General features: G+C 56.8%; 2 protein-coding genes across 4 annotated transcripts; both read right to left on the bottom strand.

Moving 5' to 3' along the window:
* Positions 1–1,184: 1,184 nt before the first annotated feature.
* Positions 1,185–12,360, bottom strand: SCARF1 (scavenger receptor class F member 1). Of its 3 annotated transcripts, none has more exons than XM_025280892.3 (11): positions 11,544–12,360; positions 11,244–11,305; positions 10,879–10,980; positions 9,530–10,055; positions 7,088–7,306; positions 6,554–6,682; positions 5,580–5,683; positions 4,839–4,959; positions 3,437–3,561; positions 3,204–3,350; positions 1,185–2,563 (listed from the first exon to the last, which is right to left on the bottom strand). In XM_025280892.3, exons 1-11 carry the CDS (start codon positions 11,945–11,947, stop codon positions 1,707–1,709), a joined length of 2,796 nt encoding a protein of 931 aa, XP_025136677.2. In that variant the 5' UTR covers positions 11,948–12,360; the 3' UTR covers positions 1,185–1,706. The 3 variants fall into 3 exon arrangements, with proteins under 3 accessions (XP_025136677.2, XP_044796518.1, XP_025136678.2); XM_025280893.2 differs by having other exon boundaries at positions 1,844–2,563; positions 3,204–3,313; XM_044940583.2 differs by having other exon boundaries at positions 11,244–12,360.
* A 225-nt stretch (positions 12,361–12,585) lies between these two features.
* On the bottom strand, positions 12,586–16,124 carry LOC102394997 (Rab interacting lysosomal protein). The gene is made up of 8 exons (XM_006079768.4): positions 15,637–16,124; positions 15,469–15,562; positions 15,274–15,380; positions 14,940–15,185; positions 14,539–14,684; positions 14,032–14,154; positions 13,298–13,387; positions 12,586–13,047 (listed from the first exon to the last, which is right to left on the bottom strand). Exons 1-8 carry the CDS (start codon positions 15,862–15,864, stop codon positions 12,903–12,905), a joined length of 1,179 nt encoding a protein of 392 aa, XP_006079830.1. The 5' UTR covers positions 15,865–16,124; the 3' UTR covers positions 12,586–12,902.
* Between the last annotated feature and the right edge of the window lie 343 nt (positions 16,125–16,467).

Genomic DNA, 16,467 nt, shown 5'->3' with positions numbered 1-16,467 from the left:
TTAGAAACAACCCACATCCCCATAGGTAGGGGATGGCTTAAATAACCTGTGTTATTTCCCCATGATGGAATCCCATTTTTTATAAAAAGAGGTAGTTTTATATTAACTAACATCAAAACATAGCCAGGATATATTGTTAAGAAAAATAGCAAACTGCAGAATGAGACGCTCTTCTGTTTTCATGCGCACAGAAAAACATCTGAAAGGAAGCATCTAAAGTGTTCATGAGCTTCTCTACCCACTGGGACAGAGGGGTTTGATCTTTGTTTCCTGTCTGGGTAATGCAAATATGTGAGGAAAGAATTCAGGACTAGACCAACAGGCATTCCATGAAAATTAAGTCTGGCCCCTCCCTCATCCCACAGAATCCCTTGAGGAGAAGGGAAATCTGATTTTTACTCTAGACATGTCTATAATGTTAGTACCTTTTATTTTTAAACTTTTATTTATCTTTGGCTGTGCCAGATCTTCATTGCTGCACAGGCTTTTCTCTAGTGGTGGTGAGCAGAGGCTTCTCTCTAGGTGCTGTGCGCGCTTCTCGTTGCGGTGGCTTCTCGTGTTGGGGAGCACAGGCTCTAGGGCACGTGGGCTTCAGGAGTTGTGGCACATGTTGCTCTGCAGCATGTGGCACTTCCCAGATCAGTGACTGAACTCGTGTCTCCTGCCTTTGCAGGCAGATTCTTTACCACTGAGCCACTAGGGAAGCCCAGTACTTGTTATTTTTAACAAACAACATTGCTTGTTATAATTTAAAAAATTCAACCTAGTGAGAGAAGTAAAAAAGAATGTAGGAAATTTGGAAATTATGTGTAAATTTAAGAAAATATCTGCCGCACTCTCATCTCCCAGAGAAAAATGCCATGTGATGCCTTCCTCTCAAGTGTTTTTTACGCACATCCATCTTTTGTATTTCTTTAAAAAATATTTATTTATTCGGTTATGTCGGGTCTTAGTGGCAGCACATGGAATCCAGAGTGGGCAGGCTTCAGTAGTTGCTGCATTCTGGCTCTCCAGTTGCGGTCCATGGGCTTTGTTGCTCTGCAGCATGTGGGATCTTATAGGTCTCTGACCAGGAATGGAACCCAAGTCCCCTGCATGGCAAGGCTGAACCACTGGACCACCAGGGAAGTCCCCCTCACGTCTTTTTTTTAAGTCTATAAAACAGTCACAAAATAAACACAAAATGGAAGAATTCTAAACATGTATTCTGAGGCCAAAAGGAATGAAATTTGTAAAAAGGAAACATGATTTACATGTAACAGGATAGCATGAACAAGCTCCCATATTCTTACACAACCTGATTTAGTTGGCTGTTTAGGAACCTTTCATAAGGAATCTCTCTTTAATCTTTTATCATCCAACAGTTTGGTTGTATCCCATTTCAGGAAAATGTTTTGCAAATGAAGGAAAGAAGAGACTGGGGCTAAACAGAGCCCAGGACAACAGAGAAAAAGTCCCTGCAGTCATCTCTTCCCCCTTCCTGACCCCATTCAGTGGGGTCTCTGCCCAGGCCTTCCAGACCCACTCCCAGAGCTCGGCTAGGACCCAGAGCCAGCTGGCCTTCAGCACTGACATTTCCCAGTGAAAGCGCAAGGGGGCATGTCTTTCTGGCCCTGGGATCTTTTCCCAGCACAAAACAATCTGATAGGGGCAATCTGAGGCCTAAGCCCCATCCACCATCTTCCCACTCATGAAATTTAAGATCCTCAGGGTTCCGGTGGCCCAGAGATGGGTATGACATTTTCATACTGGGGCTCCTCCTGCCCTTCCTTGTCAGCCACCTTCTGGGGATCCTGTACTAGGGGGCCATCCTCAGGGGCCAGCTCCTGGCCACCCTCTGAGCTCTTGATGCTGTCCCCCAGGCTCCTGGCCCCTTCCTCTGACCCAGTCCCTGAAGACTCCAAGGCCCCAGTCAGCTCCTCCTTCATGGCTGAGCTGGGGCTCTGATTGGCAGAGCCAGAGTCCAGCCTGGGGCTGTCCTTGTTACGACTCAGGGCCCGACGTGGAGGCTTGGGGATGGCACTCTTGACCTTGGGTTCTGCCTGGCCTTTCTGGAAGCTACCAAAACGGCGGAGGACAGACCGGACGGGGCCCTCAGGTCCCCGGGGTGTCCCTGCCAACATGTAGATCGTGGTGACAGAGCCTGAGCTTTCCTGGACGCTGCCCTCGATGGCTTCCACACGCTCAGCCACTGTCCGGCCACCAAGTGGGAGCCGGCGGCGACCAACAGCTGAATCCCTGGGGCTGGCAGTACCAGGAGGGGCCCCATCTGTTTCCACTTGTGGGCCTGTGGAATTCTCAGTCTCCTGGCTTTCAGGACCTGGCTGGGTCCCCCGGGAGAGCCTCTTGGGCTTTCGGAGCGGGCTGGAGAGCTCCCCGGAGCCTCGGCGACTCTGTGGTGCGAACTTGGTGCCTTCAGCAAAGGAGACTGATGGCCGCTTGGCCCTAGCGAGGCTGGAAGTGCGCGGGATGGCAAATGGCGTGGAGGCATCCTCAGGGGGAGGGAAGGGACCTCCAGCCAGGCTGGCCTCTGAGGATTCCGCTGGGGCCGCAGGGACCATCCCTGGCAGAGGAGACAGAAGTGCTTGATTGAAGCTGGGCTGGGCTCCCAAATCCATCTTACTTACCCAGCTCAGCATCTTTTGGGAGGCCCCCAAAATGGAGCAAGGGAGAGGGTGAGGATGCAGAGAGCCAGGGGAAAGGGCTATTCAGGCAGAGGCTACCACCGCTACCCTCTATTCTCACTGTTCTCCCCAGCTTTGTGATAATATCACACTCCAACCACGCTAAAACTCTCTCAGTGCCACGTGGCCATGTCCTTCTTACTTACTGCCTTTTGTGTACACTGTTCCCTCTTCCTGAAATGTCACTGCCATTTCTCCCTGTCCCTGGGCTAACTCCTACTGATTCTGCCAGATTCAACTCCGAGACATCGTCTCTGACCCCTGTCACCCCTGACATGCTGGATTACGAGCATCTACTCGCATGGCCCTCGTGAAAGCATGTATCACTCTGTCCTACCACCCACTGTCTCGTAGACTATATGCTTGGGCAGGGCAGGCATCTCTCTTGTTCTCGACTGCATCCCACCGCCAAGAACCGTGATGCGCAGAGTGGGCGCCTGCTACACGTCTGCTGAAGGAATAAAGAAGAGGGTGTGATGAGCAGGCTGGCTCAGGGGCAGGGGGCTGTTTGGGGGCTACCTTCTTGGGGTGGCACGCAATAGGCAGGACCCTCGTCCTCTTCTCCAGACTCGGAATCCGAAGAGAAGGAGTCATCCGAAGCCCAGCCAGCGGAGGGCGGCTCGATGAAGCTGTGGTTGAAGGGGATCTCCGGGTCGTGGTGCGAGACTGCGGGGGAGGGGCTCCAGGTCAAGTGCAGCACCCGAGGGGACACCTTGTCCCTTGGCAACCCTTGACCTTCAGCACCCACTTACCTGTCACCCAGGGAAGCTTGTGGCTGCTCAGGGAACCACAGGGCAGCGCAGAGCCCAGGCTGGAGGTCAGGGCCCCCCAGACCTGCAGCTTCATCCTGGACATGGCGGTTCCATCTCTCACTGGCCTGAGGGCAAGGGAGAGTGGTCAGTGTGGGAGAGCCCTGACTAGGGCAGGAGAAAAGGGCCAGGACCATTCTCACTCCACGGCTCAAGTGACAAAGTGACCATGTCTACCTCAGTTACTCTCTGTGACTACAGAGTAAAATCCGAACTGAGATCTGGAGAGAGAGAGAGAGATATATATATATATAAAATATTGACCCCGAGATCCAGGCCTGACACAGAGGGCAGCATGGCTCCAGAGTCACAAGGTGGCCAATCTGGCTCTGATTTAGCCTCTCTGGGCCTCAACTTCCTCATCTGTAAAATGGGGACAACAACTCCTATCAGAGCTTTTTTTCAGGACCCAGTATAGCACCAGCTACACAGAGGGCTGCCCCCAAATGCAGCTCTGTGTGATTATCATCCTCACTGAGCCCCAGCTCACTGATCTTTCTGGAAGTGACACCACCTCCGGGAAGCCCACCCTTGTCCCCACCCCCAAGCTGGAAGCGACTGCTTCACTCATTGCCATTCCTCAGACAGACTGTGCACGCATCCTGGTTCCTGAGTGAGGGGCTTCTCCTTTTCCCTGAGAACTAGGTCCCCAGGGTAGGGCCTTCTAGGCCTGCTGCTCTGATGATGCCCCCACAGACAAGAGGGACATGCTCGAGGGGTAGTGAGTGAACTAATGGCACACCAGACAAAACAGAGTCCAGAAAACGGCACGGGCTTCATGCAGGCCAGTGACTAGCAGGGTCACCTTGGGTCTGTGTCCTCCTGGGAATTAAGAAGGCAAATCCCCTACCCCCAAGTGCCTTGCTCAAAACCTCCGTCCACACTGCTCTGAGCTTCCAAGGGGCCAAGAAATACGAAGAGGTTTCAGAAAGGAACAAAGCTCTTGTGCGAAGAGTGTTCCCCGCAGCAGCCCCCCAGCTTCAATCCTTCCTCGCCTCTCCTTTTCTCGGAAAACCACGCTCTCTGCTGAACCCTTGCACAGGCTTTCACGGCACTCTCCCTTCACATCTCTTTGCCTCCCCGCCCAGAGCTATCCTGCTGCTTCTGCCTTCTGCCAGCCTGGTGCCTGCTCCCCCACACCCCCCACCCCTGGAAGCATCTGAGGAGGGCAGGTGGCTGACCTGGTGTCTCCAGGCCACGGCCATGGCCAGCTACCTCATTACCTCTGACCTACATGTGTGACAAGGTCAGCCTATCTCCATCCCAGAAAGGAAACCATAGATACCACCTTGCTTTCACCCATGGCCTGAGCTGTGGGGTCGGGAACACAGGGGCCCGAGTTCACCTGTCCTTGGGGTCCAGCCGGGCGGCCCAGCAGCAGCAGGCACAGCAGGCGGTGGCCAGGAGCAGCAGCAGCAGAGGAACAAGGATGCCCGCGATGAGGGCGGTGTCCTGACTATGTGATCCTAGGGAGGGCGGGGGACGGACACGTATTCGGGACCTTCTTGTCTCCCGCACATCATGTCTCCTCTCTAGCTCTGCATTGCCTTCTCCCCAGAATCTCCCACCTGTGGGGCCCTCCCCCTCTTCTGAGAGATGTAGACTTAGCTCAGCTTGGAGGCCCCCTCCTCCAGGCAGCCTCCCTGCTGGTCTGTCCCTTCCTGATGGTCCAAGGCCTGTTCCACAAACTTTTGCCCCAATTCTCAGGCCTGATGAAACACCCCAGTGTCCAGCCCTGTGTACCCATTTCCTGTGTGCTAGCCTGTTTTCTCAGGGGACCAAGGCTCTATCCTGTCTTTGGGGAGCTCCAAAGCACCCATACAGATTTCAGGTAGAGAGAGCATATCTGAAGTGGGCTTAGCCTTTCTAGCAAGTAAGGAAGTCCCAGAACCTGTGTCAAGGGCCATTCTTTCATGACTTCCCTGGCAGACCAGTGGTTAAGACTCCGAGCTTCCACTGCATGGGGCGTGGGTTTGATCCCTGGTCAGGGAACTAAGATCCCACATATCACACAGTACAGCCGAAAAAAAAAAAAAGGCCACCTTTCCCCCAGCTACTTCACCCTGTACTCTTTGTTCCAGCTTACCCAGCTGGCAGGCCCCAGAGACAGGGTCGCAGTTTCCCTCTGGACATTCGCAGGGAACAGAGCAGTTGTTTCCATGGAAGCCAGATGGACACGAAGTATTGCAGCTTTGGGGGGACAGGGGAGATAAGCGGGAGGCTGGCTGAGAAGGCATAGAGGTTGGCAGGGGAAGGTAGATTTCTGGGCACTGCTCCCCACCCCCTGCCACACAGACTTCCCCTGAAGGATGCCCAGCCAGACTCCTCTGACCTCTGAGCCACATTCTAATCACCCCACCCCTGGCAGTGTTTACTAGAATCCCTTAGCCCCTAAGCCCATCTTCCAGAGAGACCATCCACGAACTGCCCCCTGGCCGCCAGGCCCCCCAGGGTGCAAGCCTCAGGCAGGGTCCACCTCTCATGATCTTCATTCCATGTCCACTTGGCGCTATCTTTGAAATAAGCAGGATGCCAGTGGAATCCAGACTTCCTCGAGTTTGGAGCTCTGGGCAAGGCCCAGCCCCGCCCTAACTCTCTGGGCCTGGGTCCTCTCCTCTGTAAAATGAAATCTCTGCCAGTTAATACTCTCTTCTGTCCCACAGGTGGGAGAACCTGACATTGGCGACACTGACATCCCCAGGTGGCTCAGTGGCAAAGAATCTGCTGCCAAGGCAGGAGGTGCCAGAGATCCCTGGGTTGGGAAGATCCCTTGGAGACAGAAATGGCAACCCGCTCTAGCGTTCTTGCCTGGGAAATCCCATGGACAGAGGGGTCTGGCAGGCTACATACAGTCCATGGGGTCACACAGAGTTGGACACGACTGAGCTGGTTCTGCTTCTACTACTGAGCCTCCTTTGGAAGATGCAGGCCCCACAACCAGAGGAATACCTTCCTAGTTATGAGTATGCTGGGTGGGCGGTGGAGAAGCCCAGGCAGGGAAGTTTAGGGAGCAGACTGCACATAGGCCTGACCTAGGCCCCTCCTCCTCCCAGTCCTCACCTGGGCCCCCAGTAGCCAGCGTTGCAGACACACTCCCCTGTCACAGCATCACAGGCCCCCTGGACACAGGTGGGGCAGGTAGAGCCGCAACCCTCCCCAAAGGTGCCAGTCAGGCAGGGGTCTTCGCACCTGAGGTGAGGGGAGACTCAGAATGGAGAGCAAGGCCAGCCTGACCTCCCCCCCTCCACGGCCCCACCCATCTTCCCCCAATACTTCTAGATTCAGAGACCCAAGCGTCTATGTATTCAGCAGTGAAGCTCAGGTGCAAGCAGGGCCTTGAATCTGAGGTCAGACCCAATAGGTGACAGACTACAGATCCCTGGAGGAAGATAAGGGTGGGAAGCCTGAGTAGTGGGGGGCCTGCCCAGGGCCCCATCATCACCCATGTTTCCTGCCTTAGTTTTCACCCAGAGGTGGGCCCCATGGGGTTGTGTGACTATATGCTTGGAAGAGGGGGCAGCTTTCCAAGAGGGAGCAGCTGGGGCAAGCATCTAGAAGGAAGGTATACCCCACCCTGAGCAGCTGGCCCCTCACCTGGGCCCCCGCCAGCCAGGCTCACAGCGCTGACAGTGGCCGGTGTCTGGCTGACAGGCCTCTCCAAGCCGGCAGTGGGGGCACTGCTGGCTACAGTTCTCGCCAAAGGTGCCAGGAGGGCAGGGCTGGTGGCACTGGGTCCCGTTCCAGCCCGGCTCGCAGGCCTCGCAGCTGCCTGTGTCTGCAGAGCACGGCTTATTCTGCTTGCAGTGGCCACAGCTGGGAAGAGAAGGAGTCCAGGGAGCCCTGGGAGGCGGAAGGATGTGGCACCCACCCAGGCCTCCAGGGTCTAGAGAGCATCTTGGTTCCAGCAGGGCCATTCAGGCAGGTCTGAGCCTCAGTTTCCCCATGTTGTACAACAAAGAGGCTGGACAGACTATCTCTGAGGCTCTAGTAGGATTCCAGCCCTTTCCTAACCACCCCCCCATTCTGAGCCCCATCCTTCCCTGGATCCCAGGGTCCCCAGGAGTTCCCAGCCCAGCCAGGGAAACCAAGTTACCACCCCAACCTCTGCCTCCCTTCTGCCCAGGGTTTCCTTCCTCCCCCTTCCCCTTCCTCCCTTCCACCCTTGCCACCTCAGAGGTCTGGCATGAACAGGCCTCACTAGTTTAGCTCCTTTCCCATTTTGTGCTTTATAAAAAGGCATCAAGTGCATGTTTTCACCACTAGCATTTTATCTTTAGATTTTTTTAAGGTTTACTGGGTTATCATTGACATACAGCACTATTATGAATTCAAAGTGTGCAGCATAATGACCTCATATATATAGTGTGAAATGATTACCATGAAAAGTCTAGTTAACACCCATCATCTCATATGGATACCAAAAAATAAAGTTGTTTTTTTTTTTTCCCTTGTGACGAGAACTCTTAGGATCTACTCTTTTAACAACTTTTCCACTAAGGCTTATCTTAATATTGCCTTCATCCTTATTTGAACTTTCTCCCTCCAGAGACTTAATTATCTAGGATCATGCGCTTGGATCAGACTCGTTAGTGGGAGAAGGGGAGTTCATAAAATCAATTTAACAGATCCTGACCAGAATTTAAAAAGGGAGAACAGAAAACATTTGGGTGTATATATATGCATGTGTGTGTGTGTGTTGTCAGCCTAATTTTTTTACTTCAGTTAATATATTGCCCATCATATACATGTATGATATATATGTATATCATATGTATAAATAAACAAATAAATGGACCATAAAGAAAGCTGAGAACCGAAGAATTGATACTTCTGAATTGTGGTGTTGGAGAAGACTCTTGAGAGACCCTCAATCCTAAAGGAAATCAGTCCTGAATATTCACTGGAAAGACTGAGGCTGAAGCTGAAGCTCCAAGCCTTGGGCCACCTGATGCAAAGAACTGACTCATTGGAAAAGACCCTGATGCTGGGGAAGATTGAAGGAAGGAGAAGAAGGGGATGACAATGGATGAGATGGTTGGATGTCATCACCCACTCCATGGACATGAGTTTGAGCAAGCTCTGGGAACTGGTGATGTACAGGGAGGCCTGGCCTGCTACAGTCCATGGGGTTGCAAAGAGTCGGACACAACTGAGAGACTGAATTGAACTGAATACATATATGATGGAATGTAAAACGTTTCTTAAAGTGGGTGGACCTGGTCAAAGTTTGAAAGACCCTGAGAGGCAGAGAGACCCTGCAATAGTCCTTTTGCCACGCGATTTGTTGTGTTTCTTTTGTCCTGTTTCTACGGCTTGCTAGGAGTATTTTGTTTAACAGTAACCAGATGAACCTACCTAGATAGCACATTGAAAAGCAGGGACATTACTTTGCCAACAAAGGTCCGTCTAGTCAAGGTTATGGTTTTTCCAGTGGTCATGTACGGATGTGAGAATTGGACTGTGAAGAAAGCTGGGTGCCGAAGAATTGATGCTTTTGAACTGTGGTGTTGGAGAAGACTCTTGAGAGTCCCTTGGACTGCAAGGAGATCCAACCAGTCCATTCTAAAGGAGATCAGCCCTGGGTGTTCTTTGGAAGGAATGATGCTAAAACTGAAACTCCAGTACTTTGGCCACCTCATGAGAAGAGTTGACTCATTGGAAAAGACTCTGATGCTGGGAGGGATTGGGGGCAGGAGGAAAAGGGGACGACAGAGGATGAGATGGCTGGATGGCATCACCGACTCGATGAACTAAAGTTTGAGTGAACTCCAGAGATGGTGATGGACAGGGAGGCCTGGCGTGCTGCGATTCATGGGGTCACAAAGAGTCGGACACGACTGAGTGACTGAACTGACTGACTGAAACAGATGAAAGTGGTGGGCGAGGCTGGACTTAGGGGCACCGAGGGTCTCTTTGCCCTCTTTCACCCCACCCTTGTCTGTTTCTGCGCAACCTTCTCCCAGCGCCCCGGCCTCCCCTCTCATTCTCTCCTGCTCCTTCACACGCCCTCCTCCCTCCCTTCTCACCCTGGCTCACCTGTCGCGGCACCGGAGCCCGTACTGGCCGGCGGAGCAGGGCAGCTCGCAGCGCACGCCATGGAAGCCGGGCGGGCAGGAGCACTGGCCGGAGACGGCGCTGCAGCGGCCGCGCACGCACTCGCACGGCTGCCGGCACTCGGGTCCCCACCAGCCCGGCCGGCAGGCGCAGCGGCCCGACTCCTGCGCGCACGGCGAGCCGTGGCAGGCGCAGCGGAAGCTGCAGCGGCGGCCCCACCAGCCTGGCTCGCACAGGCAGGAGCCGGTGGCCTGATCGCACCGCGCCGCCGCGGGGTTGCACTGGCACGGGCGGCGGCACGTGGGCGACCACCAGCCGGGCTCGCAGCGGCACGCGCCGGTCTCGGGGTTGCAGCGGCCGTGGGGACCGCAGGCGCACGGAAACTCGCAGCGGTCGCCCCAGCGGTCAGGTTGGCAGTGGCACACGCCGGTGGCCGGTTCGCACTGGCCGTGCGGGTGGCAGGTGCAGACCTCCCTGCAGTCGGGGCCCCAGTACTGGCCCGGGCAGCCTGCGACAGGGCAAGGGGGGATGGAAGAGGGTCAGCGGGCTCGGGGCTGGGCACGGATGCTCGCCGCGCGCCCCCTTGTGTGCCAGGAGGGACCCTCCAAGAGCCCAGGACAGCCTGTTCCCCTGGGGCACAGCTCACTTCCTGCCCACCCCCCCTACCCCCCACCCCCGACTCTGAACCATAAGGCTCCTTAGCACTGGCCCAGCCTCCCACTTCCACATTCCTGAACACACTTAAGAGTGGGAAAGGGGCCAGGGCGGTCCAGAGCCACACGAAGTGGGTGGGCCTGCATTTGGGCCCCTCCTCCCTCTCTTTGGGTTCCCCCCACCCCAAACTGTCTATCCAGGCCTGGAGGCTGCCCTTGGGGTCGCCATGCACCCTCAGCGTCTCCTCTCAACCCCGACTCATGGCGGCTGGCTACCCTCTGGCTAAACTGCCCACCAACCACTTTGCCAAGTCCCCCTTTGTGCCAGAGAAGGTGGACACTCCAGTCACCCTCCAGACTGGCATAAGGTGTATGAGACTGAGAGCACATTCATTTTGCAGTTGACCGGGATCTCCGGCATCTTTCAGGAAGTTGAAAGGGAAGATGAACAGCCCAGAACTGAACCTGTGGGAGGACTTTGAGGATGGCGTAGAAACCAGATGACTCAGGGCATCCCCGGGAGTGCGTCACTTCCTGTCTCCGGACCTCAGTTTCCTCAGCAAAGCTTGGAGGGACTCTGGCCCTGCTCTTGTAAGATTACTTTGCTACCTGCTTCACCTCCCCTCTCCCCTGGTCCTGTCCGGCGCCTTTATCCTTCAGGAGACACTCAGGACTCACGGGAGTTGCATTGGGCTCCGAAGAATCCAGGTTTGCACCGACAGAGGCCTGGTTTCACACATACCTCGTCTTCCCGGCAGGCATCCAGCCCCTCACAGATGGCTGAAAAACACCCCACCCAGGTTGGAAGGACAGGGGTGCGGCCAGGGGACACTCTGTCCCTCTCAATGGCTCCCGCCGCCCCTGCCTCCCTCAAGGGCTGTTTCCTCGGGGGCGGGGGGTTGGGTCACAGGAGGGACCCTGGCACAAGGGCTCAGGAGGGCAAACAGACCCCAGGGTGGATAGGAAGGGTCACTGGGCTCTGTCCTCCTTTCTCCTCCAGTGGTGGGTGGGGTGGGGTGGGTGGGACCATCCTGGCTACTCACGGATGGTGCATTCTTGATCTTTCTGCCTCCAGCCTGGGCAGCACTGGAGCTCAGCAGAGGGGCTGTGGGGCAGAGAGGGGTCAGCCGGGGGGGCAGCCTGGCCCTGCAGATGGATCACTGTCTCTGGCCTCAGCCCCATCTGGTAGGGCTGGCCAAGGGTCACAGCCCCACGTCCACAAACCCTTTCCGCTCTGTCCCTAGCCATCCCACCGCCTTCCAGGCTGTCCCCGAGCCCCTCCCGCTTTAGCCCCTCTTTCTTCATGTCCTCTCCCCGCCTCATCAGACTCCCACAAGACCCACCTGCTGGCCTTGCAGACGTGCCGCCCCCCGGCATCCAGCTCAGACCCCGGGGCCCCCAGAGCCTCGAGCAGCAACAGAGGGAACAGCAGCCCCGGCCCCATGGCGGCCAGTGCAGCCGGAGGGCTTGGGTCAGTCTGGCCCCCACAGCGCCCAACCCCCTTCCTGCTTCCTCCCCAGGCTTTTCCTGAGGAAACCAGGCTAGAGGGGCGGGCTGCCATGAGGCACCTCCCTGAGACAGTGGGCAGGCGCTGAGACGCAGACACCAATAGTGAAAGGAAAGGGAAGGCCAATGGTGAGGGCTGAGTAGAGGCTTCTGGGCTGGTCTGAATCCGGAGGGGGCAGGAAGATGAGGCTGTAAGTCCCGGATCCCAGGACAGGCGAGCGGGTGAGCCATGGGAATCCATTAGATCACATTCCCCAAGGAAAGTCGGAGAGGGGAGAAGGCCCCCCCCACCAGTGACAACCAAGGGGCCATCCTGGCAGAGCTGGGCAGGGGCGGATCACTGGCAGACAGACGTGGAGCCGTTTCTGGCTATCATGGGCAGTTGCTTTATTCCAACAGCTTAGGCCATCTGTACAAACACCTGGGAGGAGGGCAGTCAGCTCTCCGTTTCACAGATGGGGAAACTGAAACTCAGAGAAGCAGCACTTCTATCTGGCCCCCAAGGCTTGGCACAGAGGTATAGGAAGGACAGCATATTAAAAAGCAGAGACATTACTTTGCCAACAAAGGTCCATCTAGTCAAAGCTATGGTTTTTCCAGTAGTCATATATGGATGTGAGAGTTGGAAAATAAAGAATTGATGCTTTTGAACTGTGGTGTTGGAGAAGACTCGTGAGAGTCCCTTGGACTGCAAGGAGATCCAACCAGTCCATCCTAAGGGAAATCAGTCCTGAATATTCATTGGAAGGACTGATGCTGAAGCTGAAACTCCAATAATTTGACCACCTGATGGGAAGAACTGACTCATCGGAAAAGACCCTAATGCTGCTAAAGATTGAAGGCAGGAGGAGAAGGGGACAAGAGAGGATGAGATGGTTGGATGGCATCACCGACTCAATGGACATGAGTTTGAGTAAACTCTGGGATGGACAGGGAGGCCTGGTGTGCTGCAGTCCATGGGGTTGCAAAGAGTCAGTCACCACTGAGCTACTGAACCGAACTGATAGGAAAGAAAGTAGGCTGAGCTCCCATCAGACCCAGACCAGGATTAGAGAAGAGCCAGGGAGGAGGGCAGGGAAGGAGGGAGCCTGGTCCTTTGAGGTCACACATCCAACCACAGACAGACTCCAAAGTCAGGCCTCTGGGGCAGCTGAGACTCCAGACAAAGATGTTCATTGAGAGCACAGCAGGACCCGTCAGGAGTTGGGGGCTGTCGGGCTGCCCACCGGCTCCAGGTGGGGTGGCTGCGGGGTCTCCTCTCCTCCCTGTAGCTGGCTGGGAGCCACACTGCTGGTCTCAGTCCCAGGGGCCTCTGCTTCACCCCGATACCACTGGCCAAAGCTGGGGGGAGACCAAGAGGTGTTTTGAGCCTGGCTGCCAGGGAGGTCAAGGACAGGGGCTGAGGGCAGCAGGGGGTGCTGTAAAAAGGGGACCCAGAGCAAGAAAGGGCAGCATGAGGCAGGGGGCGGTAAAGGGGCCACCAGAGGAGCAGGAGGGGATGGGCATGCTACTCGCTTGGGGCAGCAGGAGGGAAGATGGGCCCCTCCACCCTCCACCCCCACCACATTCATCCGTCCCTTCGTCAACATACAAACTCTGTATTCTGGACTCAGGGGCTGGGGGTTCAGAATGGTCTTCCTTATCGCTGGAGAGCAGGAGCCATGAGCCATCCTCATCGTCACTGAGGCAGAGAAGAGCGAAGAGAGAAGAGAAGATGTGAGGGTCCTTTATCAAGGCCCTGAGGGCCAAGGGGAGTCTGCTATGTTCAGCCTTCTGTGCAGCCCCCAGGAGCAGGAAGGGGAGGACAGAGCGACTTTGGGGCCCCCAAAGCTGGAGTGAAGGAAACTGAATCACTTTGCTGTACACCTGAAACTGTCACACAACACTGTTAATCCACGATACGCCAATATAAAATAAAAAGTTAAAAAAAGAAAGCTGGAGAGAAGGAAAATCTGGGGAGACAGAGGACATCTTGAGGCTTTTCTTTTCTAGCCAGATACATAGCAGGCCGTGGACAGGCCTGCAGCTACGGCCTTACCTTTACCTGCCTGAGAACAAACAGACGCAGCCAAGACAAGAAACCAAAGAAACCGAAAACAGACTGTGGAGAAGCAGAGTCAGGATGTGCAGCAAGCAGGGCAGGTGGGAGCAGCTGTGATCCAGTGAGAAGCCGGCGGGTTCAGCACGGCAGGCTTGGGGGGTGGGGTGGGGTGACCAGGCCAGGTTAGTAGGTTCCAGAGGTGGCTAAGCTAGGTGACAAGCACAGTCTGAGGCAATGGGTTCAGAAGGTGACTAGGCTCAGTGGGAATGGAGGCCAGGACTTACCTGCTCTCTGCTTCCTCTGGAGTCCCTAACATTTTGGCCTTGATCTTCTTCCGCTGCTTTTTGACAGCTACCTTCATGGCTTCGAGCAGGAGCCCAGGGACCCGGTGGTCTGTGAGCAGCTCCCTACGGAGGAGGAGGAAGGGCAGAGACAAAGCAGTGGGGATGCTAAGAACAGGTCTCGACCCAAGTACCTGTGCATGTTGTTCCCCCTTTTGGGAACACTCTGCCTTGCTAACTCCTCTGCCCCTGAGCTTAGGTGTCACCCCTCCTGGGAGTACTTCCCTGACAGCCGCTGCTGCTGACCCTCAGCACTGGCCCTCCCCAGTGTGGAAGAAGATCCAGGAGGGCAGGGACTATGTGACTCACGTCCTCCAGTGCCCAGCATGGTGCCTGGCACACGACACCGTGGACGTATCAACCACTCAAAGAATGAGGCGGGTGAACCGAGGCCAGGGAACAGGTGCGCCTGGCGCCCCAGAGCCTCCAGGCCCTGCCCAACGCCCTCACCGCTGGAAGTAGGCCAGCTCCTCCTTCAGCAGGAACACGTTGGCTTTGAGCTCATTCCGCTCCTGAAGGATCTGCTGAACCTCCTCTCGACTGAAGCCGCACTGCCCTGCCTTGGCGGGGAGCCCTGGCGGCAGCGGGGCATCTGCCTGTGGAAGGACAGGCTTGGTCAGGGGGTGTCTCGGTTGGGCAGGGACGTGAGAGGACTGGCAGGGAGCCTTGGGAGGCCAGGGCGCTACCATGGGTGCCAGGCCGGGGCTCTGGCTGAGAGTAGGGGCAGAGGCCGGCTGGGGGCGCACACTCGTAACCACCTTCTAGCTAGCCTGTTGGCCCTGCTACGCAGCACAGCAAAACTTTCCCGAGTGCCCACCGAGAGCCGGACCGGTCCCTCATTGGGCACTCACCGGGTCCTCGGGGGTCCCCGGGGCTCTTGTGCCCGCGGCCGCCCGCTCGGACTCTCGCCTCTGTTCGCACCCGGGGCCCGCGGCCTGGCCCTGCACCGGCTCTGGAGGCGGCTCCACGGCCGCTGCGCGCCGCTGCTCTCGTTCGCTCTCGCGGTCCCGCGCGGCGCGTAGCTGGGTTTGTACCGCGGCCAATTTCTGCCGCAACTCCGCATTCACCAGCAGGAGGCGCTGCAGCTGCTCCTGCAACTGTGGGCGGAGCCAAGGGGCTGGTGGGCGGGGCGCCTAAGGGCCTGCAGGGCCCCGCCCCCCTCACGTCGCCCCGCCCCGCCCTCACCGCCTCGGTCTCCTGGCTGCGCTGCAGCAGGTCGCGGTTGTACGCCCGGAGTTCGTCCCGCTGGCGGTCGGTCACCTCCTTGAGCTGCCGCAGCAGAGCGCGCTCCTCTGAGGAAGGGGCGTTCTCAGCGGCGGGCCCGCGAGAGGGGGAGCCCTGAGCCGCCCCGACCACGGAGCTCCGCAGGCCCGCACTCACCCTGTGGTCCAGAGCGCAGCTCTCTGCGGAGGCGCTCGTTCTCCTCTCGCAGCCGCCGCAGCTCGAGTTCCGCCTGCTGCGCGGATACCTGCAGCTGGGGAGGCCGCGCTGTTAAGGTCAGCCCCCGCTGGCCCAGGCGGGCGGCTGGGGAAGGGCGCCGTGACTTACCGAGTCCGGGGCGGGCCCCACGGCCGCCTTTTCCAGGAGCTCCAGCGCCTGCACCACCAGTGGCACGAGTCCGGCTGCGGCCTCCGGCCCGAAGCGGCGCGCCAGCTCCTGCAGCTCAGCGCCCAGGGCCCCCGCTAGGTGGTACACGAGCTCCGCGGCCGTCCCCGATCCCGCGGCCACCCGAGGCCCGCAGCCATGCGCCCCAGGCACCGCCCTTCTGGGCTCCATGTCCCCCGAAGGCGACCAGGGCTGCGACACCCTCCTCCCCCAACTGAGGCAGGAAAAAGCCAATCAGTCCCGGCCCAGGAAGCGGCTTAGGACAGTAGAGGGCGGGGTAGAAGCGACAAGGGAGGAGCGATTCAGGGAAAAGGCTGGAAGAGTCTCAGGGCACTGGACCCTGTCCTGTTAAAGCCCCCAAGGTCACAGGAAGTAGGACCTTCCGGCCAGGAGTCCAGGAGCTGAGGCCCAGGGCTGTAAGTGGTCACTTTTGTCAAGCCCTCCCCAGTGTCCACACCAGGCTCCACCCCTGTGTCTAGAGTCATGGGGCCTGACTTGGCTGCCAACTCTCCAGCCAAGAGGTGAGAGGTAGGCGGGCTGTCACTGACCTCAGCCAGTGGCAGCCAACTGTCCAGCCGTGTGCCTATTTCCAGGACAGGCTGAGAGTGACACAAAGCTTAAGGGGCTAAGCTGGGCTCGGCAGCTACAGAGAACAAGCCGGGAGCTTCTACACTCTATAAAATAGTGACTGCTCCAAGAGATGCTGAAAAGCGGTGAGGGTTTACAAGTATTTGGGGGGAAACTGGCAAATGTGGTCATAGCAGCAGGGGTGTG

This window comes from Bubalus bubalis, chromosome 3 (assembly GCF_019923935.1).
Source record: "Bubalus bubalis isolate 160015118507 breed Murrah chromosome 3, NDDB_SH_1, whole genome shotgun sequence".
Lineage (NCBI taxonomy): Eukaryota > Metazoa > Chordata > Mammalia > Artiodactyla > Bovidae > Bubalus > Bubalus bubalis.
This window is presented reverse-complemented; position numbering and strand designations above follow the sequence as displayed.

Excerpts from the sequence above, each read along its gene's own strand:
- LOC102394997 (XM_006079768.4), bottom strand. The coding sequence starts at position 15,864 with ATGGAGCCCAGAAGGGCGGTGCCTGGGGCGCATGGCTGCGGGCCTCGG. Across the intron at positions 14,685-14,939 it reads CGGGGACCCCCGAGGACCCG|GCAGATGCCCCGCTGCCGCC; the intron begins GTGAGTGCCCAA and ends GTCCTTCCACAG. Across the intron at positions 13,388-14,031 it reads CCAGAGGAAGCAGAGAGCAG|TGACGATGAGGATGGCTCAT; the intron begins GTAAGTCCTGGC and ends TCTCTGCCTCAG.
- SCARF1 (XM_044940583.2), bottom strand. The coding sequence starts at position 11,937 with ATGGCTCACCCGCTCGCCTGTCCTGGGATCCGGGACTTACAGCCTCAT. Across the intron at positions 10,981-11,243 it reads AGATCAAGAATGCACCATCC|CCATCTGTGAGGGGCTGGAT; the intron begins GTGAGTAGCCAG and ends GGTGTTTTTCAG. Across the intron at positions 5,684-6,553 it reads GCTGGCTACTGGGGGCCCAG|CTGCAATACTTCGTGTCCAT; the intron begins GTGAGGACTGGG and ends GTCCCCCCAAAG.